Source organism: Muscardinus avellanarius, assembly GCF_963383645.1.
Source record: "Muscardinus avellanarius genome assembly, chromosome: 11".
Taxonomy (NCBI): Eukaryota; Metazoa; Chordata; class Mammalia; order Rodentia; family Gliridae; genus Muscardinus; species Muscardinus avellanarius.
This window is the reverse complement of record NC_137797.1, coordinates 99556543-99579640: the sequence shown is the minus strand read 5'-3', so window position 1 is coordinate 99579640 and position 23098 is coordinate 99556543. Positions and strand designations below refer to the sequence as shown.

General features: G+C 49.8%; 1 protein-coding gene across 1 annotated transcript; it reads left to right on the top strand.

The window, feature by feature from the left end:
- Positions 1 to 16396: 16396 nt before the first annotated feature.
- MLF2 (myeloid leukemia factor 2) lies at positions 16397 to 19636 on the top strand (the record flags this gene model as incomplete). The annotated part of the gene is made up of 8 exons (XM_080705367.1): positions 16397 to 16430; positions 16932 to 17009; positions 17252 to 17378; positions 17569 to 17604; positions 18192 to 18245; positions 18549 to 18677; positions 18840 to 18999; positions 19449 to 19636. Exons 2-8 carry the CDS (start codon positions 16960 to 16962, stop codon positions 19634 to 19636), a joined length of 744 nt encoding a protein of 247 aa, XP_080561493.1. The 5' UTR covers positions 16397 to 16430; positions 16932 to 16959.
- Between the last annotated feature and the right edge of the window lie 3462 nt (positions 19637 to 23098).

The following is a 23098-nucleotide window of genomic DNA, read 5'->3' as shown; positions in this document are numbered from 1 at the left end:
TCTGCCATCACCCTTACTCTTCTCCTTTTTATTATTTTCTTAAATAAAATGCAATACATTGTGATCCATCATCTTTTAGTTATCTGAGCCCTCAAATACACCATCTTTTGGTCTCTTGGTGTGCACACCTCCCGGTGTGTCCGTCTGTCTCTGACTCTCTTGAGTCTTCTATCAGTTTCCCAGTCTTGGTCTCCTCAAAAATCTGGGCGCCCCACCCAGGTTTTTCCTGGCTGGATACTTTGCATCTTTTCTCTGAGATCTCCCCATTTCCCTCTCTCAATCTGTTTCTTTGACTCATTGGCTGGTGTCTTTGGCGATCTCTCACCGTCTCCATCTGGGTACTCCTCTCCGGCTTCATTTATCCCCCCCCCCTTAGTTACCCGTCTCCTCCCCCCCCCCCCCCCCCCCCCGCCACCCCAGTCTCCCAGGCTCGCTCCCTCAGGTCCGTCTCTTCCCTCTCCCTCCCGCCCTCTTTTCCTCTTCACCTCCTCCACCTCCCGCCCCGCCTGCTGTCTCGGACACCCTGCTGGGCTCTTACCCTGTTGCCCTGGTAACCGCCCCCCACTCCGGTCACCTCCACTCCCCTCCCCCCTCCAATCACCGCCACCAACAACCTCCATCCACCTTCCTCCTATTTTTCCCGAGAGCCAATAGAAACCCTGTTGCCAGGTGGAATGCTCATTTGAATCAGCCAATGCAGGAGCCTAACTGCTCGCCCTGCCTTATATGGGGATGTGAGGAGGGCCACTCCCCCCACTCCAGCCCCACAGGGGATCAGCCCCTCCGCTGTCCCTTCTTCCCCGCCCTGAGGGGCGATTGGGACCCTTTCCCCGTCCCTTTCTTAAGGTGCCTGCCCTCCCATTTCTCTAACTGGGACCACCGGGGTTAGCGTGGGGTGTGGGCCGGACTGTGGGCAGGGCCTCAGGGCTGGGGGTGGGAATGAGGTGTGATTAGGGAAGGGGAGGCGGAGGGAGCCGGGAATTTTGCCCAGGGAGGGGTGTCTGGGAGCGGAGGCAGCTGCAGTGGAAAATTCCAGGGAGATGGAGAGGCAGAGAATGGGAATCCTGCCCCAAGGCCCGAGGGCAGCCATGGGGCTCTAAGAGCCTGGTCGCCGGGTCCGCTGGGACTCCAGGGGCCGATCTAGGAAGCTGGAGGCCTGGATCCAGTTCCCTTCCTGCCTGGGGGGCGTCCCTTAGCCGTCCCTATCGGCTTGGTCCAGAGAGCAGTCTCCTGGAGTCTTGGCTTCCAGAGAAGGAAGCTGGAAGGGAGACTTGGAATGAATTTGGAGTGAGCGGGTACTGAAAACCTACCCAGCAGCCCTTGGGGTTGTCTCTGGGCCTCTGGGGCCACTGGTGTTAAATGCCAGCGTTTGCTCCCCTCCCTAGAACTACTGCGCGTTGTGGAGGGTTGCCTATTCTTAGAATTCTATTACTCTAAGCCCAATTGAGAATTTCTCCCACTAGTTGAATCGGGGAACCTGTGCTTCTTACACATTTTCTGAAAGAGGGGAAAGGGAGATCAGGCGAGAAGAAGAGAGGCCTGAGCCCCTCCAAAAAACTATGGCCCCACATCTTAGAGACTTAACCTCCCTCTCGAGTGTGGGAGAAACTCAGTTCTAATTACTTCCATCCCGTGTGTGTGTGTGTGTGTGTGTGTGTGTGTGTGTGTGTAGTGTTCTACCTCCCAGCTACACTGCCAGCCCTATTTTATTTTATTTTTTTTAAATGGAATCTCAGCCAGGCTTGGCGGTGCACATATGCTTTTTTTATTTTGAAATAGGGTCTCACTAAGTTGTGGAGGGCCTCACTAAGTTACTGAGGTTGGCCATGAACCTGTGACTTTCCTGTCTCAGCCTCCCAAATACTGGGATGATGGGCAAGTGCCATCATTTTCAGTGTATAAGTTTACTAGTTATCATTTAAGGCATTGGAAGGCAGAAACCTACGAGTTGAGCCTTATTATTATTATTATTATTATTATTATTATTATTATTTGGTGGTACTGGGGTTCCTGGAAACCCTTCTACCTACGGGCTACACTCCCAGACCTATTTTTATATTTTTATTTGGAAACAGGGTCTTTTAAGCCAGTGCAACTGGCTTTGAACCTGTGTGATCCTCCTGTCTCCGCCTCCCACGCTGGATCCTCTTGTCTCCACCTCCAAAGCACAGGGATTACAAGTGTGTGCCACCACGCCCAGCCCATCTCCTTATTTTATTTTATCCCCATTCCACTCCCAAAGACCTCTCTTTTTAGCCTCATTTTTTCTTTGCCTTTTTTTTTTTTTTTTTTTTTTTGCAGTACTGGGGATGGAACCCAGGGGCATTCTACCTCCAAGCTACACCCCCCAGCCCTATTTTTTTAGTCTTTTTTTTTTTTTGGTGGTGGTGGTACTGGGGTTCCTGGAAGCCCTTCTACCTCCGGGCTACACTCCCAGACCTATTTTTACATTTTTATTTGGAAACAGGGTCTCCTAAGCTAGCACTTGCAGCTGGCTTCGAACCTGTGCGATCCTCCTGTCTCTGCCTCCCAAGCGCGGGGATTACAAGCGTGCGCCACCATGCCCGGCATCTTTTTTATTTTTTGAAAACAGGGTTTCACCTAATTAATTGCAAAGAGCCTTGCTAAGTAGCTGAGGCTGTCCGCGAACCACAATCCTCTGGTCTCTGCCTCCTAAATGCTGGGATTACAAGCAACTCAGAGGCTTTCTACCTCCAGGCTATACTCCCAAACCTATTTTATGTATGTGTGTGTATGTGTGTGTGTGTGTACACACACACACACACACACACACACACACACACACACACATATATATATATATATATATATTTTTTTTTTTTTTTAAATTTGGAAACAGGGTCTCACTAAGTAGCTGAGGCTGGCTTTGAACCTGTGCAATCCTCCTGTCTCAGCCTCCCAAGAGCGAGGATTACAAGCGTGCGCCACCACAACGGACTTCTTTGCTTTTTTTTTTTTTTTTTTTTTTTAATCTTTTTCAAAACTCAAGTCTGCAGAGTTGAAAAGATACAGACTCAAAGATGGAAAAACTAAACCGAGCGTGGTGGCTCACGCTTGTAATCCCAGCATTTGGGAGGCTGAGACCAGAGGATTGCGATTTGCGGACAGCCTCAGCTACTTAAGTGAAACCCTCTGCAAGTTAGGCCCTGTTTCAAAATAAAGAATACAAAATAGGGCAGGGGGCCGGGTGTGGTGGCGCACACTTGTAATCCCAGTACTTGGAGGCTGAGAAAGGAGGATTGCACAGGCTCAAAGCCAGCCTCAGCTACTTAATGAGAACCTGTTTCAAAATAAAATATAAAAGAGCCAGGTGTGGTGGCGTACGCTTGTAATCCCAGCATTCGGGAGGCTGAGACTGGAGGATCACAGTTCCCAGACAGCCTCAGCTACTTAGTGAGACTCTCTGCAGCTTAGTGAGACCCTCTTTCAAAATAAAGAATAAAAAATTGGGCAGGGAATGTAGCTCGAAGGTCAAATGCCTCTGGGTTCCATCCCCAGACCTGCAATAAATAAATAAATAAAATATAAAATAGGTTGGGGGTGTAGCCCAGAGGTAGAGGCCCCTGGGTTCCATATCCCGGACCACACACAGACACACACACACACACACACACACACACACACACACACACACACAGACTTTGGACCGTATTTATTTTGAATATATATCTAGAGCGATGTTAAATACAAAATAACCTTCACAGCAACCCTAAGGCACCCAGGAATGCTGCCGGTCTAATAGGTCTTATCCATCAAAATTCTACTCACACTGAAGGCAATTTACACAGAACGCTTTTTCTTTTTGCCCTTCATATCGCGCTTCAGTTCTTGCACTTCAGCAAACTTTAATGGATCTCCTAGGTGTTAAGGACTGTTTTATGTGATGGAGACACAAAACTGAAGGTGAAAGACATGGTTTCTGCCCCCAAGAAATAGATGGAGCTGAGGGTGGTGGTGCAGGTTTGTAGTCCCAGCATTCAGGAGGCTGAGACAGGAGGATCGTGGTTCGTGGACAGCCTCAGGTACTTCTTAGCGAGGCCCTTTGCTACTCAGTGAGACCCTGTTTCAAAAATAAAGAACAGCCAGGTGTGGTGGCGCACGCTTGTAATCCCCGCGCTTGGGAGGCTGAGACAGGAGGATCGCACAGGTTCAAAGCCGGCCTCAGTTACTTAGTGAGGCTCTCAGCAACTTAGTGAGACCCTGTTTCCAAATAAAATATAAAATGGGTCTGGGAGTATAGCCCAGAGGTAGAAAGCCCCTGGGTTCCACCCCCAGTACCACCAAATAAAATAAAATAAAGAATAACAAATTGGGTAGGGGGTGTAGCTTGGAGGTAGAATGCCCCTGGGTTCCATCCCCAGTACTGCAAAAAAATAAAAAAGAAAGAAAGGAAGGAAGAAAGAAAGAAAGGAAGGAAGGAAGGACAGAGTTTAGGAAATTCAAGCAGAAGCTGATAAGGGATGGCGCTGATAAAGGACCCACATCTGGGACTCTCTTTCCCCCAGTCAACCTCGCTGATCACTGTCTCTTCATTCCTTCTTTCTGGAGTACTTCCCAGCTCTCTCCTGACTTTACAGGTCATCAAAGCCACTGTTCCCATCTGCCCTTACCGCTCTTTCCTTTTCAACAGCACCAGTACAATGCTAGGCACCCAAGAGGAAATGTTCAATAAATCACCTTTTTTTAAAATTTATTTATTTATTTATTTATTTATTTGGTGGTACTGGGGGTGGAACCCAGAGGCTTTCTACCTCCGGGCTATACTCCCAGACCTATTTTATATTTGATTTGGAAACAGGGTCTCACTAAGTTTTTGAGAGCCTCACTAAGCTGAGGCTGGCTTCGAACCTGAGCGATCTTCCTGTCTCAGCCTCACAAGCGCGGGAGAGCACAAGCGTGCGCCACCATGCCCAGCTAAATCACCTTTTTTCTAGCCAGAAATACCATTTAGGACTCAGTTGGAGACTATATATATATATATATATATATATATATATATATATTTTTTTTTTTTTTTTCAGTACTGGGGATGGAACCTAGGGTCATTGTTCTCTGAGATTCACCCTATTTTGTGTGTGTGTGTGGTACTGGGTTCCTGGAAACCCTTCTACCTCCGGGCTACACTCCCAGACACCTATTTTTGATATTTTTATTTGGAAACAGGGTCTCTTAAGCCAGTGCGGCTGGCTTCGAACTAGCGTGACCCTCCTGTCTCCGCCTCCCAAGGGCGGGGATTACCAGCGTGCCACGCCCGGCTCCCAGCCCTATTTTTTTTTATTCTTTATTTTGAAACAAGGTCTCACTGAGTTGCAAGGGGCCTTAATAAGTAGCTGAGGCTGTCTGTAAACCCAGAATCCTCCAGTCTCAGCCTCCGGAATGCTGGGATTACAAGCGTGCACCACCACACGGGCTTCCTTCAGATTCTTCAACTGGCCTTTCTTATTCTCTGTTCGCTCCTTGACCTCTTTCACTTTTACTAGAATAGTTTGCTATTGCCCAGCCCTCTTCTATCCTTTTTTTTTTTCTTTCAATTTCTCTCCCACATGCATTCTTCAGAAACCTTTCATGTGCCTTCAGAAAGTCCAGAAGGAAGACATTACAGGTGCTTTCCAGCTCTGTCCAATACAACTTTCTGTTATGATGGGAATATTCAACTGTTCTTTCCAATATGGTAGCCACTCAAGGGGTTACTGAACACTTGAAAATGTAGTAGCTGGAAGAGGTAGCACAAGCCTGTAATTTCAAGGACTCAGAAGACTAAGGCAGGAGAATCATAAATTGAAAGCCAGCGTGGGCAACCCTTTCTCAAAATAAAAAGGGCTGGGAGTATAGCTCAATGGTAGAGCACTCCTAGGTTCAATCCCCAGTCTGCCCACCACCACCAAAAAAAAAACCAAAACAAAAGAAACAAAAAACAAAACAAAACAAAAAAACCCAGCTAGTGCAACTGAGAAAGTGAAATTTTAATTTATTATTATTATTATTATTATTATTATTATTATTAATTTTGCAATACTGGGGATAAAATCCAGGGCCTGGGGTATGCTAGGCAAATGCTCTCTCTACCACTGAGCTATACCTCCAGCTCTAATATTTTTTCCCCTCTGTGGTACTGGGTATTGAGTTCAGAGGCATTCTACCTCCAAGCTACATCCTCAGCCCTTTTAATTTTTATTTTGAAACAGGGTCTTGTTAAGATGCTGAGGCTTGTTAAGATGCTGAGCCCTTGAAGCTGCAACCTTCCTGTCTCAGCCTCCCAAGAACTGGGGTTATAGGCATGCACCACAATGCCCAGCTAAGCCTTGGCATTTTAGCAAGATTCTGTCTCAAAAAGAAAATAATAGTAAAATAAAATGGAATCAGGGTAGCTGCCAGGCACAATGCTACACACCTGTAATCTCCGTTCTTGGGAGGCTGAGACAGGAGACCAGCAGGTTCAAGGACAGCCTCAGCAACTTAATCAGACTCTCAGCAAATAGCGAGACTGTATTCCAAAACAAAAAATTAAAAGGGCTGGGGGTGTAGCTCAGAGCCAGAGCGCCCCAGGTTCATTCTCCAGTACCAAAAAATAAACAAGACTGAGCAACGTAATAACTAGGAAAGTAGGAAGAGAGAATGACCGTGTTGAATGAGCCCTTCATGGTTTAAGCCCTGCTGCCAACAGAGACCTCGAGCCCACCAGTGACTCGAAATCCAGCTCAGCTTCTCTCCTGAGCTTCACAGTCATGCCTTCGGGTCTCTGCTCCTCTCCCTTGGAAGCGCCACAGCTCTTCCGACTAACATGTTCCAAGTGAAATCCCCTGTGCTTCTTCCTGTTCAACCCGGGCACTGCCCTGCACTCCCCAGGCGTGAGAGGGGCCAGCCTAGACTCCAGTTTGCTTTCCCGTCCTAGAGCCTTCATCGTCCCTACGGCCCCTCTGCTCGCCAAGCCCCACCCTGCCTGCACCGCTCAACTGACTTGCAGCTAGGGCTGCTTCCGTTTTTCTTTTTAATTCCTTGTTGTTGTTTTGTTTTTCTTTTTGGTACTGGGGATTGAACCCAGGGGCATTCTACCTCTGAGCTCTACCCTCAGCCTATTTTTCTTTATTCTTTTTTTTTTTTTTTTCCAGTATTGGGGATGGAACCCAAGGCATTCTACCTCCAAGCTACACCCCCAGCCCTATGTTTTATTCTTTATTTTGAAACAGGGTCTCACTGAGTTGCAAAGGGCCTCACTAAGTAGCTGACTGAGGCTGTCTGCGAATCCAGATCCTCCTGTCTCAGCCTTGTCATTTTTTTTTTTTTTTTTTTTTTTTTGGTGGTACTGGGGTTCCTGGTTCCTAGAATCCCTTCTACCTCTGGGCTACACTCCCAGACCTATTGCTTATATATTTTTTTTGTTTGGAAACAGGGTCTCTTAAGCCAGAGAGGCTGGCTTCGAGCCTGCACGATCCGCCTGTCTCTGCCTCCCAAGCAAGGGGATTACAAGCGTGTGCCACCACGCCTGGCCTTCCAATTCTTTCTTTCTTTCTTTCTTTCTTTCTTTCTTTCTTTCTTTCTTTCTTTCTTTCTTTCTTTCTTTCTTTCTTTCCTGGTACTGGGGGTGGAACCCAGGGGCTTTTCTACCTCTGGGCTATACTCCCAGACCTATTTTATATTTTTTTATTTGGAAACAGAGTCTCACTAAGTTGCTGAGAGCCTCACTCTGTAGCTGAGGCTGGCTTCCAACCTGTGTGATCCTCCTGTCTCAGCCTCCCCAGCGCTGGGATTACAAGCATGTGCCACTACACCCGTCTTATTCTTTATTTTGAAATAGGGTCTCAAGCCAGGCGTGGTGGCACACGCTTGTGATCCCAGTGCTTGGGAGGCTGAGACAGGAGGATCCAGGTTCATGGCCAGCCTCAGCTACTTAGTGAGGCCCTCTACAACTTAGTGAGACCCCCCTGTTTCAAAATAAATAATTAAAAAATCGGGCTGGCTGCCGGGCGTGGTGGCGCACGCTTGTAATCCCCGCGCTTGGGAGGCAGAGACAGGAGGATCGCGCAGGTTCAAAGCCAGCCGCGAGCGCTGGCTTAGGAGACCCTGTTTCCAAATAAAAATGTAAAAAGAGGTCTGGGAGTGTAGCCCGGAGGTAGAAGGGCTTCCAGGAACCCCAGTACCACCAAAAAAAATAAAATAAAATAAAATAAATAAATAAATAAATAAATAAATAAATAAATAAAAAATAAAAAAAATCGGGCTGGGAGTATATCCCAGAGGTAAAATGCCCCTGGGTTCAATTCCCAGCACCACCAAAAAATAAAAAATAAAAGTTTTCTGAGAGCCAGGGATGGTGGCACATGCTTGTAAAACCAGTACTTGGGATGCTGAGACAGGAGGATTGCAGTTCATGGACAGCCTCAGCTACTTAGTGAGGCCCTATACAACTCAGTGAGATCCTGTTTCAAAATAAAGAATAAAAAATAGGACCGGAGGTGCTGCGAGGTAGAATGCCCCTGTGTTTTATCCCCAGGACCGGCCAAAAAAAATAAGTTTCTTGAAATGCAGATTGCCTTTCTACCTAAAAGACAAATTGTTGTGATTTCCCTACTTACAACATCCTGGCTCCGCCCTCCCTCTGTTCAAATATGCACTGCCCGGGGTTGGCTCCAGATATGTGACCTTACATCTTCAAGAGGGCCTCTTCTCTGGCTGAGCTCTACCCTCTCACAAGGACTTCCTGACTTACCTCCATCAGAGAGAGAGCAAGCAGGAGATGGAGGAACCCCTCCGGGTCTCTTCCCTCCCAACATTCCTTGGGTTCCTTAGCCTCAAGCCTGGCAGGCCTCCTCTCCCTCCTAGATCTGTGGGAACCGCCAGTGGCTGAGGCGTAATTGTTTAGAGTTCACTGGAGAGCCGGGCATGTTGGCACAGGCCTGTAATCCCAGGACTTGGGAGGCTGAGACAGGAAAGTTGGAGGTTTGAGATGACCTTCAACAACTTAACAAGAACCTGTGTAAAAATAAAAAATGGGAGCCGGGCGCACGTTTGTAATGTCAGCATTTGGGAGGCTGAGACAGGAGGATAGTGGTTTGCGGCCAGCCTTGGCTACCTAGTGAGGCCCTTTGCAACTCAGACCCTGTTTCCAAATAAAAAATATATATAAAAAAATAGGTCTGGAAGTATAGCCCAGAGGTAGAAAGCCTTTGGGTTCCACCCCCAGTACCACTAATAATAATAATAATAATAATAATAATAATAATAATAATAAAATAAAAAGGGGATCTGGGAGGGAACATTAGAAGTAGAAATGGCCCTGGGTTCAATATCCAGGACCAAAAAAAAAAAAAAGTGCACTGGACAAAGCCAGGCACAATGGCACCTGAGACAGTAGGATCACAGGTTTGAGGTTAGTTTCAGCAATTTAGAGAGAACCAATTTCAAAATAAGAAAATAAGCTGGGTGCAATGGCCTACACCTCTAATCCCAGTACTTAGGAGGCTGAGACAGGAGGATCACAGGTTTGCAGCCAGCCTCAGCTACTTAGTGATGCCCCCTGCAACTTTGTGAGACCCTGTTTCAAAATGAAAAATAGAAGTTGGGCGTGGTGGTGCACGCTTGTAATCCCAGCATTTAGGAGGCTGAGACAGGAGGTCACGGTTCATGGACAGCCTCAGCTACTTAGGCCCTTTGCAACTCAGTGAGACCCTGTCTCAAAATAAAGAATAAAAAATAGGGCTGGGGGTGGAACTCGGAGGTAGAATGCCCCTGAGTTCCATTCCCAGTACTGCAAAATAAATAAATAAATAAATAAATAAATAAATAAATAAATAAATAACGAGGGGGCTAGGAGGGAAAGTCAGAGGTAGAATGCCTCTGGATTCAATACCCAGTACCAAAAAAAAAATTTTATTGAACAGAGTCAGGTGTGATCGCACCTATAATTCCAGTTGAGACAGGAGGATCTCAGGTTCCAGACCAGCCTCAGCAACTTAGCAAGACCCTGTCTCAAAACAAAAAATAAAAAGAGAGCTGGGGTGTAACTCAGTGGCAGATCATTGCTGGACTCAATGCTCAGTCCTGAGAGAAAGAAAAAAAACGAGAAGAAAGGAAGTTAAGAAGGGAGGGATGGAGGGAGGGTAGGAAAGGAAAAGGAGGAAAAGGGAAGACATAAATTCCAGTTTATCTGTAAAATGACATCCCTTCAATTCTTGCATTAGACAGCTCACTATATAGCCTATATATAGCCCTAAACATGCTAGGCAAATATTCTACCAGTGAGCAACATCCCCAGCCCTTTTCACTTTTTTCTTTTGAGACAAGGTCTCACTCAGGTACCCAGGCTTGCTTCCAACTTCTGATCTCCTGCCTTAGCCTCTCTTGGAGCTGAGACTGCAGGAATTCACCATCGCACCTGGACTTGAGAAAGTTTTATTTATTTATTTATTTATTTATTTATTTATTTATTTATTTATTTTTGTGGTACTGGGATGGAACCCAGGGACATTCTACCTTAAAGCTATACCCCCATCCCTATTTTTTATTCTTTACTTTGAAACAGGGTCTCACTGAGTTGCAAAGGGCCTCACGAAGTAGCTGAAGCTGTCTGCGAACTGCGATCCTCCTGTCTCAGCCTCCCAAATGCTGGGATTACAAGCGTGCGCCACCACAACCAGTCTGGTGAGATTTTTTTATTTTTTATTTTTTGGTGGTACTGGGGATAGAATCCAGGGGCCTTCTACCTTCAAGCACAGCTACCCTCTTAGACCTATTTTATATTTTTTATTTTGAAACAGGGTCTCACAAAGTTGCTGAGAACCTCACTAAGTAGCTGAGGCTGGTTTCGAACCTTCATGATCCTCCTGGCTCAGCCTCCTAAGTACTGAGATTACAGGCGTGCATCACTACGCCCTGCTTTGGCAAGAATTTTTTTTTTTTTTTTTTTTTTTTTTTGCGGGTCTGGAGATGGAACCCAGGGGCATTTGACCTCCGAGCTACATCCCCTGCCCTATTTTTTTATTCCTAGAGAGTCAACACATTTACTTAAAATCATGCAAAAAGCCGGGCGTGGTGGTGCTCGCTTGTAATCCCAGCATTTGGGAGGCTGAGACAGGAGGATCATGGTTCAAGGCCAGCCTCAGCTACTTAGTGAGGCCCTTTGCAACTCAGCGAGACCCTGTTCAAAATAAAGAATTAAAAAGTAGGGCTGGGGGCATAGCTCGGAGGTAGAATGCCCCTGGGTTCTGTTCCATCCCTAGCATGGCAAAAAAAAAGCAAAACCAAAAATGACCGATATAAGATTCTTACGTTTGGGGGAAAAGAAAGAAAGAAAGAAGGAAGGAAAGAAGGAAGGGAAAGGAAAGGAAAAGAAGAGGGGTCCCAGGCATCTAAAGACAGTATATAGAAGATACCAGGTAGTTGAAAAGACTCTGGAGGCTAAAAGATTGTACATTTTACAACAGCAAGAACTGTGCTTATCCTTTTCTAGTTATGATTTTTTTTTTTTTTGCCATACTGCGAATTGAACCCAGGGGTATTCTACGTCCAAGCTACACCCCACCCCAACCCCCCACTTTTTAAAATTCCTTATCTTGAAACAGGTCTCACTAAGTTGCGGAGGGCCTCACTATGTAACTGAGGCTGGCTGCAAACCTGTGATCCTGCAGTCTCAGCCTCCCAAGTACTGGGATTACAAATTTGTGCCACCACACCCAGCTTCCATTTGTGATTTTACCTAGGACAGTACAAAGACTCATGGGGGGGGGGTAGTATTAGGAATTGAACCCAGAGTTCCTCTACCACTGAGCTATGTTTGATAAATTGCCCTAGCTGGCTTGGAATTTGAGATCTTTCAGCCTCAGCCTCCCAAGTAGCTGGGATTACAGGTGTGGACCAATATACCCAGCATGGCCTCATTAAACATTTGTTGACAGCTGGGTGTGGTGGCACACACCTATAATCCTGGTACTTGGGAGGCTGAGAGAAAAATCACAGGTTCGAGGAGAGCTTCTGAAAGTAGTGAAACTATCATCCGCATAAAGAAACCCTGTTTCCCAATAAAAAATAAAATCAGGCCAGGTGTGGTGACACACACTTGTAATCCTAGTACTTGGGAAGTTGAGAGAGGAGGACCACAGGTTCATAGACAGCCTCAGCTACCTAGTGAGACCCTCTGCCACTTAGTGAGACCTTGTTTCAAAATAAAGAATAAAAAATAAGGCTTGGAGCCAGGCGTGGTGGTGCAAGTTTGTAATCCCAGCATTTGGGAGGCAGAGACTGGATGATCACAGTTCATGGACAGCCTCAGCTACTTAGGGTGGCCCTTTGCAACTCAGTGAGACCCTGTTTAAAAAAAAAAAAAAATAGGGCCAGGCGTGGTGGAGTACGCTTTTAATACCCGCGCTTAGGAGGCAGACAGGAGGATCGTGCAGGTTTGAAGTCAGCAGCGCTGGTTTAAGAGACCCTGTTTCCAAATAAAAATAAAAAATAGGTCTGGGAGTATAGCCCGGAGGTAGAAGGGTTTCCAGGAACCCCAGTACCACCAAAAAAAAAAGGACTGGATGGTGTAGTTCAGAGGTAGAATGCCCCTGGGTTCCATCCCCAGTACCACAAAATAAGTAAATAAGTAAGTAAGTAAATAAATAAATAGCTAGAGGGTAAAATGACCCTGGGTTCAATTCCCAGTACAAAAACAAACAAAAAAGAAAACAGAATTTTTTCTAATTAGTTGGATAATAAAGAACTAGCTTTGGAGCTAGAGGTGAAGCTCAGTGGTAGAGTTGTCCGCCCAGCTTGGGAGAGGCTCTGGGTTTCCCAGCACCACACACAAAAACATAAACAAACCAGGCAGGTCAGCCCACTCCTATAATCCCACGACTTTGGAGACTGAGACGGAGGATCACAGGTTCCAGGCCAGCATGGTAGCTTAGCAAGACCGTGTTTCCAAATTAAAAAAATAAAGAGTTGGGAGTGTAGCACTGAGGTAGAGCGCTCCTGGGTTCAATCTCCAGGACAACTAACAACAGCAGTACAATTTGCTTTGGGAAGAGAGGACATGAGAGAACTTGGGATAGGCTTTCCTTAGCTAAGCCTGGTTGCTAGAACCCTCACTCCAGTAATTTTTTTTTTTTGGGGGGGTACTGGAAATTGAATTCAGTGGCAGCCTACCTCAGAGCTATACACCCAGCTGTTTTTATTTTTATTTTCTTTTTCTTTTGTGGGTCTGGGGATGGAACCCAGGGGCATTCGACTTCCGAAATATATCCCCTGCCCTATTTTTTTTATTCTTTATTTTGAAACCGGGTCTCACTGAGTTGCAGAGGGCCTCACTAAGTAGCTGAGGCTGTCCACAAACCGTGATCCTCCTGTCTCAGCCTCCCGAATGCTGGGATTACAAGCGTGCCCCACTACACCTGGCTTTTTATTTTGAAACAGTGTTTCCCTAGGTTGCTGAGTCTTACTACTTGAGGAGGCTGTCCTTGAACCTGTGATCCTTTTATCTCAGCCTCCCAAGTATTGAGAGTATTACAAGTATTAAAAGCTTGTGCCACCAGCTTCAGTATTTTTCTTCTTTTTCTTTTTTTTTTTTTTTTTTTTTCTTTGCAGTACTAGGGATTGAGCTCAGGGCATTCTACTTCCAACCTACATATCCCCAGTTCTATTTTATTTTTATTTAGTGTGTGTGTGTGTGTGTGTGTGTGTGTGTGTGTGTTACTGAGGATTGAGCCCAGAGGCACTCTACCTCTAAGCTACACCCCCAGCCCAATTTTATTTATTTGGAAAACAGGATATAAGTTGCAGAGGGCCTACTGCATTGCCGAGGCTGGCTTTGAACCCGTGACCCTCCTGTCTTAGTCTGCCAAGTACTGGGATTACAAGCATGTCCCACCAAGCGCAGCTAACTCCAGTACTTTTCATCACTTATCAAATTGCTTTCCTTTATGGCGGGATGTTGACAGAAATTTAAGAGTCTACTATTACTTGGGCTGTTTCCCAGAAATATAAATGAAGAACAAGTTTTGAGCTGGGTGTCCTGGCATACACCTGTAAACCCAGTGACTCTGGAGGCTAAGGCGGGAGGACTGCAAATTGGAGATTGATCTAGGCAATTTAGCAAGATCCTGTATCAAAATAAAAAATAAACAGCAGGTACGGTGTCATACACCTGTAATCCCAAAACCTGGGAGGCTGAGACAGGAGGAGAAGAAAAAGCTAAATTAAAAAATAAAAAGGAGAGCTGGGCATGGTGGCACACTCTCTTAATCTCAGCATTCGGGAGGCTGAAACAGGAGGATCACGGTTCACAGCCAACCTCAACTACTGAGTGAGGCCCTTGCAACTTAGTGAGACCCTGTTTCAAAGTAAAGAATAAAAAATAGGGCTGGGGGTGTAGCTCGGAAGTAGAATGCTCTCCATCCCCAGTACTGCAAATAAATTAATAAAAACCGAAAAGGAAGCTGGGCGTGGTGGCTCACGCTTGTAATCCCCGCACTTGGGAGGCTGAGACAGGCGGATCACTCAGGTTCGAAGCCAGCCTCAGCTACTTAGTGAGGCTTTCAGCAACTTAGTGAGACCCTGTTTCCAAATAAAATATATATTTTTTTAAAAAAAGGTCTGGGAGTATAGCCCGGAGGTAGAAAGATTCTGGGTTCCACCTCAGTACCACCCCCTCCCAAAAAAAGGATTAGTGTAATTCATAGGTAGAGCACCCCTAGCTTTGATCCCCAGTAGCTATCTTTTCGCTCTCATACTTTTTTTTTTTTTTTTTTTACGGGTCTGGGGATGGAACCCAGGGGCATTCGATCTCCAAGCTACATCCCCTGCCCTATTTTTATTTCATTACTTTGAAATGCGGTTTCACTAAGTTGCGGAGGGCCTCACTAAGTAGCAAACCACGATCCTCCGGGTCTCAGCCTCCCAAATGCTGGGATTACAAGCATGCGCCACCATGCCCGACCTTCTCATATTTTCTTGTACTGAGACTTTGCTATTCTGCCAGTTTATTTTAACTAGCTGTGTTTTTACTGTCTCCACTATTGTTTTTTCCTCTTTAATAATGATCAGTCCAAGGAAACCTGAGGAGCCTGCTCCCAGCACCTTCCTGGAGTCACCAGGGACCCTCTCCTCCTCACCCAGGGAATTGTTGAGAACAAGTCTTCGGGTCAGGCTTGGCTCTGCTCTGCACCAACGTGGCTAACAGCCAGAGTAAAGAACCGGGGAGAGCTGCAGTTTGGATGAGTCTGGTTCAAAGTCTACCTTATACAGTTCAAATCCCCTGACCCCACGGGGGAGGGCCCTTCTCTTCAGCTGCAGATTTTATGCAAGACATTTACTATGTCAAAGTATCAGTCTCTGGCCTTAGAGTCAGGCCTCCAGGGCCTAGTTTTTAGCTCCACCCCGCGTGATCCTAGTGGAGCTCTCCACCCCTTTCTTCCAAACTTTAGACCCTTGACCTACCTACCATACTAGAGGCAAGAAAGATCAGCGCAGGACGGGAGGTTTTGAGGACGCAAGAGTTCAAGGGAAAGGATTTCAGGGGCTAGGAAGGTCGCTCAGTGGTAGAGCACGTGCTTAGCATGTACGAAGCCCTGCGTTTGTCCCTAGCTTCATCATGCCGAGAAAAAAAAAATTTTTTTTCAGATCTGGAGGTTTTGCGCCGTGGGACCCTTCACAGCGAGGTCACAGAATGGTGCAGGAGGCTCACCAACTCCAGTTCGCAAGGGGCTGGAGTTACAGCCTGGCCGCGGCGCGCCACCTGGCGGCCGGTCTTCCAACCTGGCTCCTGTTTGCCCCAGTCCGGCTTTTCCGAGCCTGAACTAGACCTAGACCTGGGCTGGAGAGTGGTCACCTCCCCCTCCACGTCGCCCCGAGGACCCCGCCCTGCCAGGCGCGCCCCACCTCCCAGAGGGCCCTGCGCCTCCCCCGCAGGAAAGCTGCCCTTCCTCCCTCCCGCCCGACGCCCCGGCGTTGGCGATCAGCTTCAAGGCCCCCAGGGGTCCGCCCCACCTCCACCTTGTCGCCCACCCGAGCCCAGTCCCCCCCAGGGGCGCCCTCTCCCGAGGGAGGCGCTGCACCGCCGGGCCCGCCACCTCGCCCCAGCCCGCCCCCCTCCCACCCTGGCGGGGCGCCGCTTCCTGTCCCCAGAACCCGGAGCCAACTTATTAATGAGGCCTCGCCCGCCCGGCTCCGCGCCCGCCCGGCCCCGCCCACGCCGAGGGGCGTGGCTCGAGGCCCCGCCCGGCGCCGTGACGTCACTTCCGCCCGCCTGGCCGAGGTGCGGGCTCCGCGGGCCGCGGGCGGGGGCACGGAGGCGGCAGCCGGGGGAGGAGGCGGCGCGCGGCCCCGGAGCTCCAGCCCGGACCAATCCCCGCGTCCCGGGCCGCCACCGGGTCCTGCAGCGCCCCGAGAAGCGGAACCGGCCGGATGGGCCGCTGAGCCCGAGTCGGGGACCGGTGAGGCTCGAGCCCGCGGGCCCGGGTGCAGGGCTGCGAGCCCGGCGTTCGGCGGGGCGGCGCGGGCCTCCCGCCTGCCAGCCCGGCGGGGACGGGGCTGCCGTCCGCCGCACTGGCCGGCGAGGCCCGTCCAGGGGAGGCCGGGCCGGAGAGGGCGGGGTGGCTCCGGTCATTAATGGGGCGGAGGGCCGGCACTCGGGATTCTGGTCGAGAACTGGCGTCGGGGGAGGAGCGGAGACAAGGATGGCTCCGAGTGGGGGAGGCCAAAAACTGACAGGCTTGGAAAATTTTTCCATGGCCCTGATTGCGAGAGGGGGGTCTGGAGCGCCCTTCTCCGTAGAGCGCTGTGGGACATCTGGAGAAGGGTCTTCCTGGAGTTCGGGGGTGGAGGGCGGGCAGTTACAGTGTTTGGAAAGGACAGCGCTCCGGAGAGAAGCTACCCTTAACCGGTGTGCAAAAGCCCCTCCGCCTCCAAGTGACTGAGCCCCCACATCCTCACAGTGCGGAGCCCCCTGGAGCCGAGATCAGAATGTTCCGCTTCATGAGGGACGCGGAGCCTGAGGATCCCATGTTCCTGATGTGAGAATACCCTCCCCCTCGTGCTTAGAGCGCTCATCCCACTCCACTTCAGGTCTCTGAGCAGTTCAGACAGACATCTGGGTTCCCCTGGCTGGGACTGGTTGGAACTGGCTGCATACTCAGCTGTAGCTCCCACTTAGGAGGAGGTGGCATCTGTGCTGTGTGCCCTGAGACTCATTTGGGGGGCTGGGGGGCCGGCAGCTTGGCCCTCCTGCCATCCATGCGGTGACCTCACTCCACAGGGACCCCTTTGCTATTCACCGTCAGCACATGAGCCGGATGTTGTCAGGTGGCTTTGGATACAGCCCCTTCCTCAGCATCACAGATGGCAACATGCCGGGGACCAGGCCTGCCGGCCGCAGGATGCAGGTAACACAGAAAGGCTAGGGTGGTTAGACAAGCACGTTGATTTTCTTGCGTTACAGCTAACTTGCGAGTGAAATGAGTGGGGCTTCGGAAAAGGGCCTTGTGACCCCTTTTGAGAGAAGGGAGGGCCTGATTTGAGTTGTAAGGAGATAGGATGTAGTCTCTAAATTCTGTTCCTTGTATGTCTCTGCAGGCTGGGGCTGTCTCCCCTTTTGGGATGCTGGGAATGGTGAGTCCTCATCTTCCGGTTTTCACATATCCTTAGATGTTATTTCCAAAAGTGCCATTCTGGAAAGGCCTGGTGGGCGGCCCCAGAGTCTTTGCTCTTAGTGTTTATAAGTTTCAGTGTCCTCGGCTAGGAGTCCTGTGAGCTAAAGATGCTGTTAGATGTCGCAGATTCCCCTGCTCCTACAAGTAGAGACCCTCCTCAAGGTGGAAGTAACTGTGTAGCGAAGTTTGTTCTCTTGAGGAGGAAGGTGCGTGGAGGGCCCAGGGAATGGATGTTAGTAGGTTTTAACACTTACCTGCTCTGTCTCTTTAGAGGTTGGAATCCACTTAACTTTGGCTCACTTCCAAAAGACAGGGAAACATGACAGTCGGGAGAAGGAAAATTGGATCAGAGCAGACACAGAATGAGAAGGAGGCCGGCAGTGTATGGAGCAGAAACAAGAATGTTCTGGCCGCATTCATGGAGAGTCAGAACAGTTGCAAGATGTACAGGAAGAGGAGAAAGGGGATGTGTAGCCAGGTGGCTAGTGGGTAGCAAAACAGCTTCCGTTCTGGGCTCCTCTGACCGTCTTCATCTCTTTCCTGCAGTCGGGTGGCTTCATGGACATGTTTGGGATGATGAGCGACATGATTGGGAATATGGTGAGATTCTTGCCCCAGTCTCTCCCCCTGCCGCGTGCTCAGCAGTGGCAGCGTCTCACTGTCGTCTTCTGAGGCGAGGGATGGCGGTGCTGGTGAAGGGTCTTGCTGGGCCCCGTGTCTGCTCTCATGCCTGGAAGTAAAGAGGCAGCAGCTCTTCACAATTCCAGCTTTATCTCTTGAGGGATAATGACGCTTTCTCTGGGGTATTTTGAGAAGAGAAGATAAAGAAGAGCCGGTGGCTGAAGGGACCCTGTTCTGAGGGAGCCCCCCCCCACTCAGCCCCGCCCTCCTGTTCCTCCTCAGGAACACATGACGGCTGGAGGCAATTGCCAGACCTTCTCATCCTCCACCGTCATCTCCTACTCCAACACCGGTGACGGCGCCCCCAAGGTCTACCAGGAGACATCCGAGATGCGCTCGGCACCAGGCGGGGTGAGTGGCGGGGCTCCTATCCCAGAGGAGGCGGACTGAGTGGCACCTGCCACCTTGTCTTTCCAGAAACAGGCCGTGGGTGGTGTGGCACATTCCTCCTGGGAAGCTGTAGCCAGGCCTTTGGAAGGGGCAACCGAGTTTGCCATGTTCTGCCTCCTCCAGATCCGGGAGACGCGGAGGACCGTTCGCGACTCGGACAGCGGACTAGAGCAGATGTCCATCGGGCATCATATCCGGGACAGGGCTCACATCCTCCAGCGCTCCCGAAACCACCGCACGGGGGACCAGGAGGAGCGGCAGGACTACATCAACCTGGATGAGAGTGAGCCTTCCTGCGCCTCCTGTCCAGCAGCCCCTGGGGCAGTACCATGAGCTAGGTAGCAGAGCACTATGCCCGCCCACGGATATTTCTTGGGCAGTTAGGGCGGAAGCGCCTGCGTGAGCCTCGTCACCTGGAGCAGGCAGTGTCCTCCCTGAGAGGCAGACGTCATCACTGCGGTTGATAGCGTTCCGCCCCTCCCCTGGGTCGATTTTTCCTTCCCTCCCAATACTGTACATGTTTTAAATCAGTTAGTATTAAAACCCACAGCCTGCACAGCTCCTGCTTGCTTTCTCCGGCAGTCATGCCTTGGGGGTGTCCAGAGACCCTGTTGGAAGCCCAAAGACCTAATGAAGTTGCCCCCCTACCCTGGGCCCTCTGCCTTTGCCCTGCTTTCTGGTCTTAGAAGGCTTACCAACAGACAGAGCCACAATCTGCTGTGTCTTTCTCAGGCGAGGCAGCCGCCTTCGATGATGAGTGGCGGAGAGAGACATCCCGATTCCGGCAGCAGCGTCCTCTGGAATTCCGAAGGCATGAGGCCGCTGTGGGCGGAGGGCGGAGGGCTGAGGGGCCGCCCCGCCTGGCCATCCAGGGCCCTGAGGACTCCCCCTCCCGACAGTCCCGCCGCTATGACTGGTGAAGGCCCTGGGCCCTCAGGCTCTCCTGTAAGTACCTGAGGGGTGTGGGAAAGGCAGCAAGGGGGGGGGCAGACAGACCTCTGATCTGCCACTCGTAGCTGGCAAGGACAAGAACGAAGCTCTCACTGGGCGCAGGGTTCAACCCCAGTGCCTGGCTTTTCCTTCTTTTGACGTGTGTTCATCTTCTTCCTCCTCCAGGTACAGACTGAGAGGCTGAGAAATCATCCCCTGAGATAATTTTTTCCTCTCCAACTCCCACCCCAATTTAATATTAAATTAACAGGCAAGCTGGCCCCCACCTCTCCCTGGGGGTCTCAGGGAGAACCTTTCACTGCCCCCTTACCTCCATTTTCCCTCTTGAAGCCCGTTGCCACGGTGACTCCACTTGTCCTGTATCCACCAACTTGAGTTTTCATTTTGCTGCTCCATCCCCAAACCGCCTCATTTTCCCTGCCGGGGCCCTGCCGTGCATTGAAGGGCGAGCTCTGGGTTTAGGGCCTCCCCACCGCTCGGCGCCCTGGGTCTTCGCCCACCTCTCCCCAGAGCCCTGGGGCCGGAGCCATCCCTGTCTAGGGCTGTGGAGGGAGCAGACTGGTGCCCAACTGTCACCTTTCCTATACGTCACAGAGCTCTCCCCTTCCCCGCCTTTATTTTTGATTTGTGCAAGTTGTAACTAGGTGTTTATGGAATAAAGGAGAATGGAAAAAAGACCACGTGGGATTCTGGCCGTCCTTTCATCTTTCCCTGTTCAGTTCAGCCCTCCCGTCTCCTGGTCATCTCCTTTCCTCCTGTCTTCACCTTGGCTCGGGCCCTAGTCAGCGGCAGCACGGTTGGCAGTGTTGGCAGAGGGAGGCAGGCGCGGGGAGGGAATGGAAGTGAGCGTGCGGCCTGCCTCTCCGGCTCTGCTGCGGCTTCACTCTGGAGGGATGCAGGGCGGGCTCGTTGGTGCCTGTAGGATTGGCTGCCCTGGGCCTTTACTCCCTGGAACTACAGGAAGGAACGTTTGTACAAGCAGGAAGGAGACAGCCTTGCACAGGCGCCATGGGAGGAAGTGGGGGGTCAGCAGTGTTCCTCGGGCCCCTCCCCTGCTACCCGCAGCCGTTGAGAATTCGAGCCCCTGGAAGGAGCCCAGTGAGGAAAACGAACCTGGAACCTGAGCCGCCTGAGGATGGAGGAGCTCACCTTTCGAGATGTTTGCTGTGGCCTTGGAGCCAAGTGGGCTGCTGCCCGGGCTCCTGGGGGCTTGTTTCATGACAGCAAGTGCTCATGAAGGTCAGGATGGGTTTTTTTTGGAGGGGAGGGGACAGTTCTGGGGCTGGAACCCAGAGGCATTTGACCTCCGAGCTACACCCCCTGCCCTATTTTTTATTTATTTTGAAACAGGGTGTCACAAAGATGCTGACGGCCTCACAAAGTAGCTGAGGCTGTCCGCGAACCGCGATCCTCCTGTCTCAGCCTCCCGAATGTTGGGATTACATGCCCAGCTAGGATGGTTTTATGGTTTGTTTTTTTTTTGGTGCTGGAGACTGAACCCAAGGCCTCATGCATGCTAGGCAAGCACTACCGCTGAGCTATACCCCTAGCTGGGCTTCTTTATAAAACTTTTCTGTTTTGTATTGTAAGGGTCAAAAGACAAGGCTTTGGGGCCTCTTAGGGAAGGAGGGATTTCCCCCAAATCTTGGGGACAAGTGGATTCAAAAGGATAAGGAGAGCTTAGTGAGGTGGGGCACACCTAAAGTCCCACCCTGTCTCATTAGACTGAGAGATCTTCCTCCAATGGATTATCCCTGACATCTACCCAATGAGAGAGACCATGTTTCTTTGTACATAAAACGTTAAACCTTAAAAAAAAAATTACCCTGTCTCAATATTTTCAAAAAAGTCTTGGAGCAGGCATGGTGGCACATGCTTGTAATCCCACCATTTGGGAGGCTAAGACAGGAGGATCACATTTCGTGGACAGCCTCAGCTACTTAGGCCTTTTGCAACTCAGTAAGACCCTGTTTCAAAATAAAGAATAAAAAATAGAGCTGGGCATGGTGGTGTATACTTGCAATCCCAGCATTTGGGAGGCTGAGACAGGAGGATCTGGGTTCACAGACAGCCTCAACTACTTAGGCCCTTTGCAACTCAGTGAGACCCTGTTTCAAAATAGAGTAAAAATTAGGGCCGAGGATGTCACCTGGAGGTAGAATGCCCCTGGGTTCCATCCGCAGTGCCACAAAAAAAGAAAAAAAAAAATGGAGCCAGGCATGGTGGCGCACGCTTGTAATCCCAGTTTGTAATCCCAGCATTCGGGAGGCTGAAACTGGAGGATTGCGGTTCATGGACATCTCAGCTACTTAGGCCCTCCGCAACTTAGTGAAACCCTGTTTCAAAAAAAAGAATAAATAGGGCAGGGGGTGTAGCTTGGAGGTAGAATGCCCCTGGGTTCCATTCCCAGACCCCCCCCCCAAAAAAAAAATAGGGCTGGGGGTGTAGCTTAGAGGTAAAATGTCCCTGAGTTCAATCCCCAATACCGAAAAAAAAAAAAGTTTTTTAAGAGATTTTTCCAGTTGATCAACAAGCAGAAAAGTGAGCTTAGCAGCCAGACCCTGGCCTCCACATCTGGTTATTAAATCTTATTAAAGAGGGCGGGTGAAGATGCATGGCCTGGTCAGAGAAATTATTCATCACCTCCTGTGTTCTGAACTGGGAAGAACTAGGCTCACAGCATCCTCAGCCCTCACCTTTAAGAGGAGCCATTAGCTCTGTCCAGGTAGACATATTCACCCTCCTCTAGAGTTGGACGAGGCAGCTGGGTAAAAAGAGCTCTGGAGTTGCAGGAGGAGCCCTTGGTCCTCAGCCCAGCTCTGCACTCACGGAGCCGCGTGGTCTGGGGCTGCTCCTCAGGTCTTTACTTCTCTGGGCTCTATTATGTAGGTCTCTTCTAGTCACAGAATCTTTCAGTTCCTGCCTGTCCTGTCCCTTTGAATCTCACTTCCAATGCCAATGCTCCCACACACACACCCACTCACCTTGATACTCGGGACTGAACCCAGGGACGGTCTACCTGTGAGTTCTCTTTTTTTTTGTTTTGTTTTGTTTGTTTTGGGGTTTTTTTGCGGGTCTGGGGATGGAACCCAGGGGCATTTGACCTCCGAGCTACACCCTCTGCCCTATTTTTTATTCTTTATTTTGATACCGGGTCTCACTGAGTTGCAGAGGGCCTCACTAAGTAGCTGAGGCTGTCCGCGAACCGCGATCCTCCAGGTCTCAGCCTCCCTAATGCTGGGATTACAAGCGTGCGCCACCACGCCCGGCTCTTTTTTTTTTTTGTTTTGAAACAGGGTCTTGCCAGATTGCTGAGACTGATCTTGAGCCTGTCTCAAGAATGTTCTACCACGCTGGGCTTTTTTCCCCCCAGGGTTGTGGAGCGAACCCAGGGCCCTGGACTTGCTAGGCAAGTGCTCTATTACTGAGCT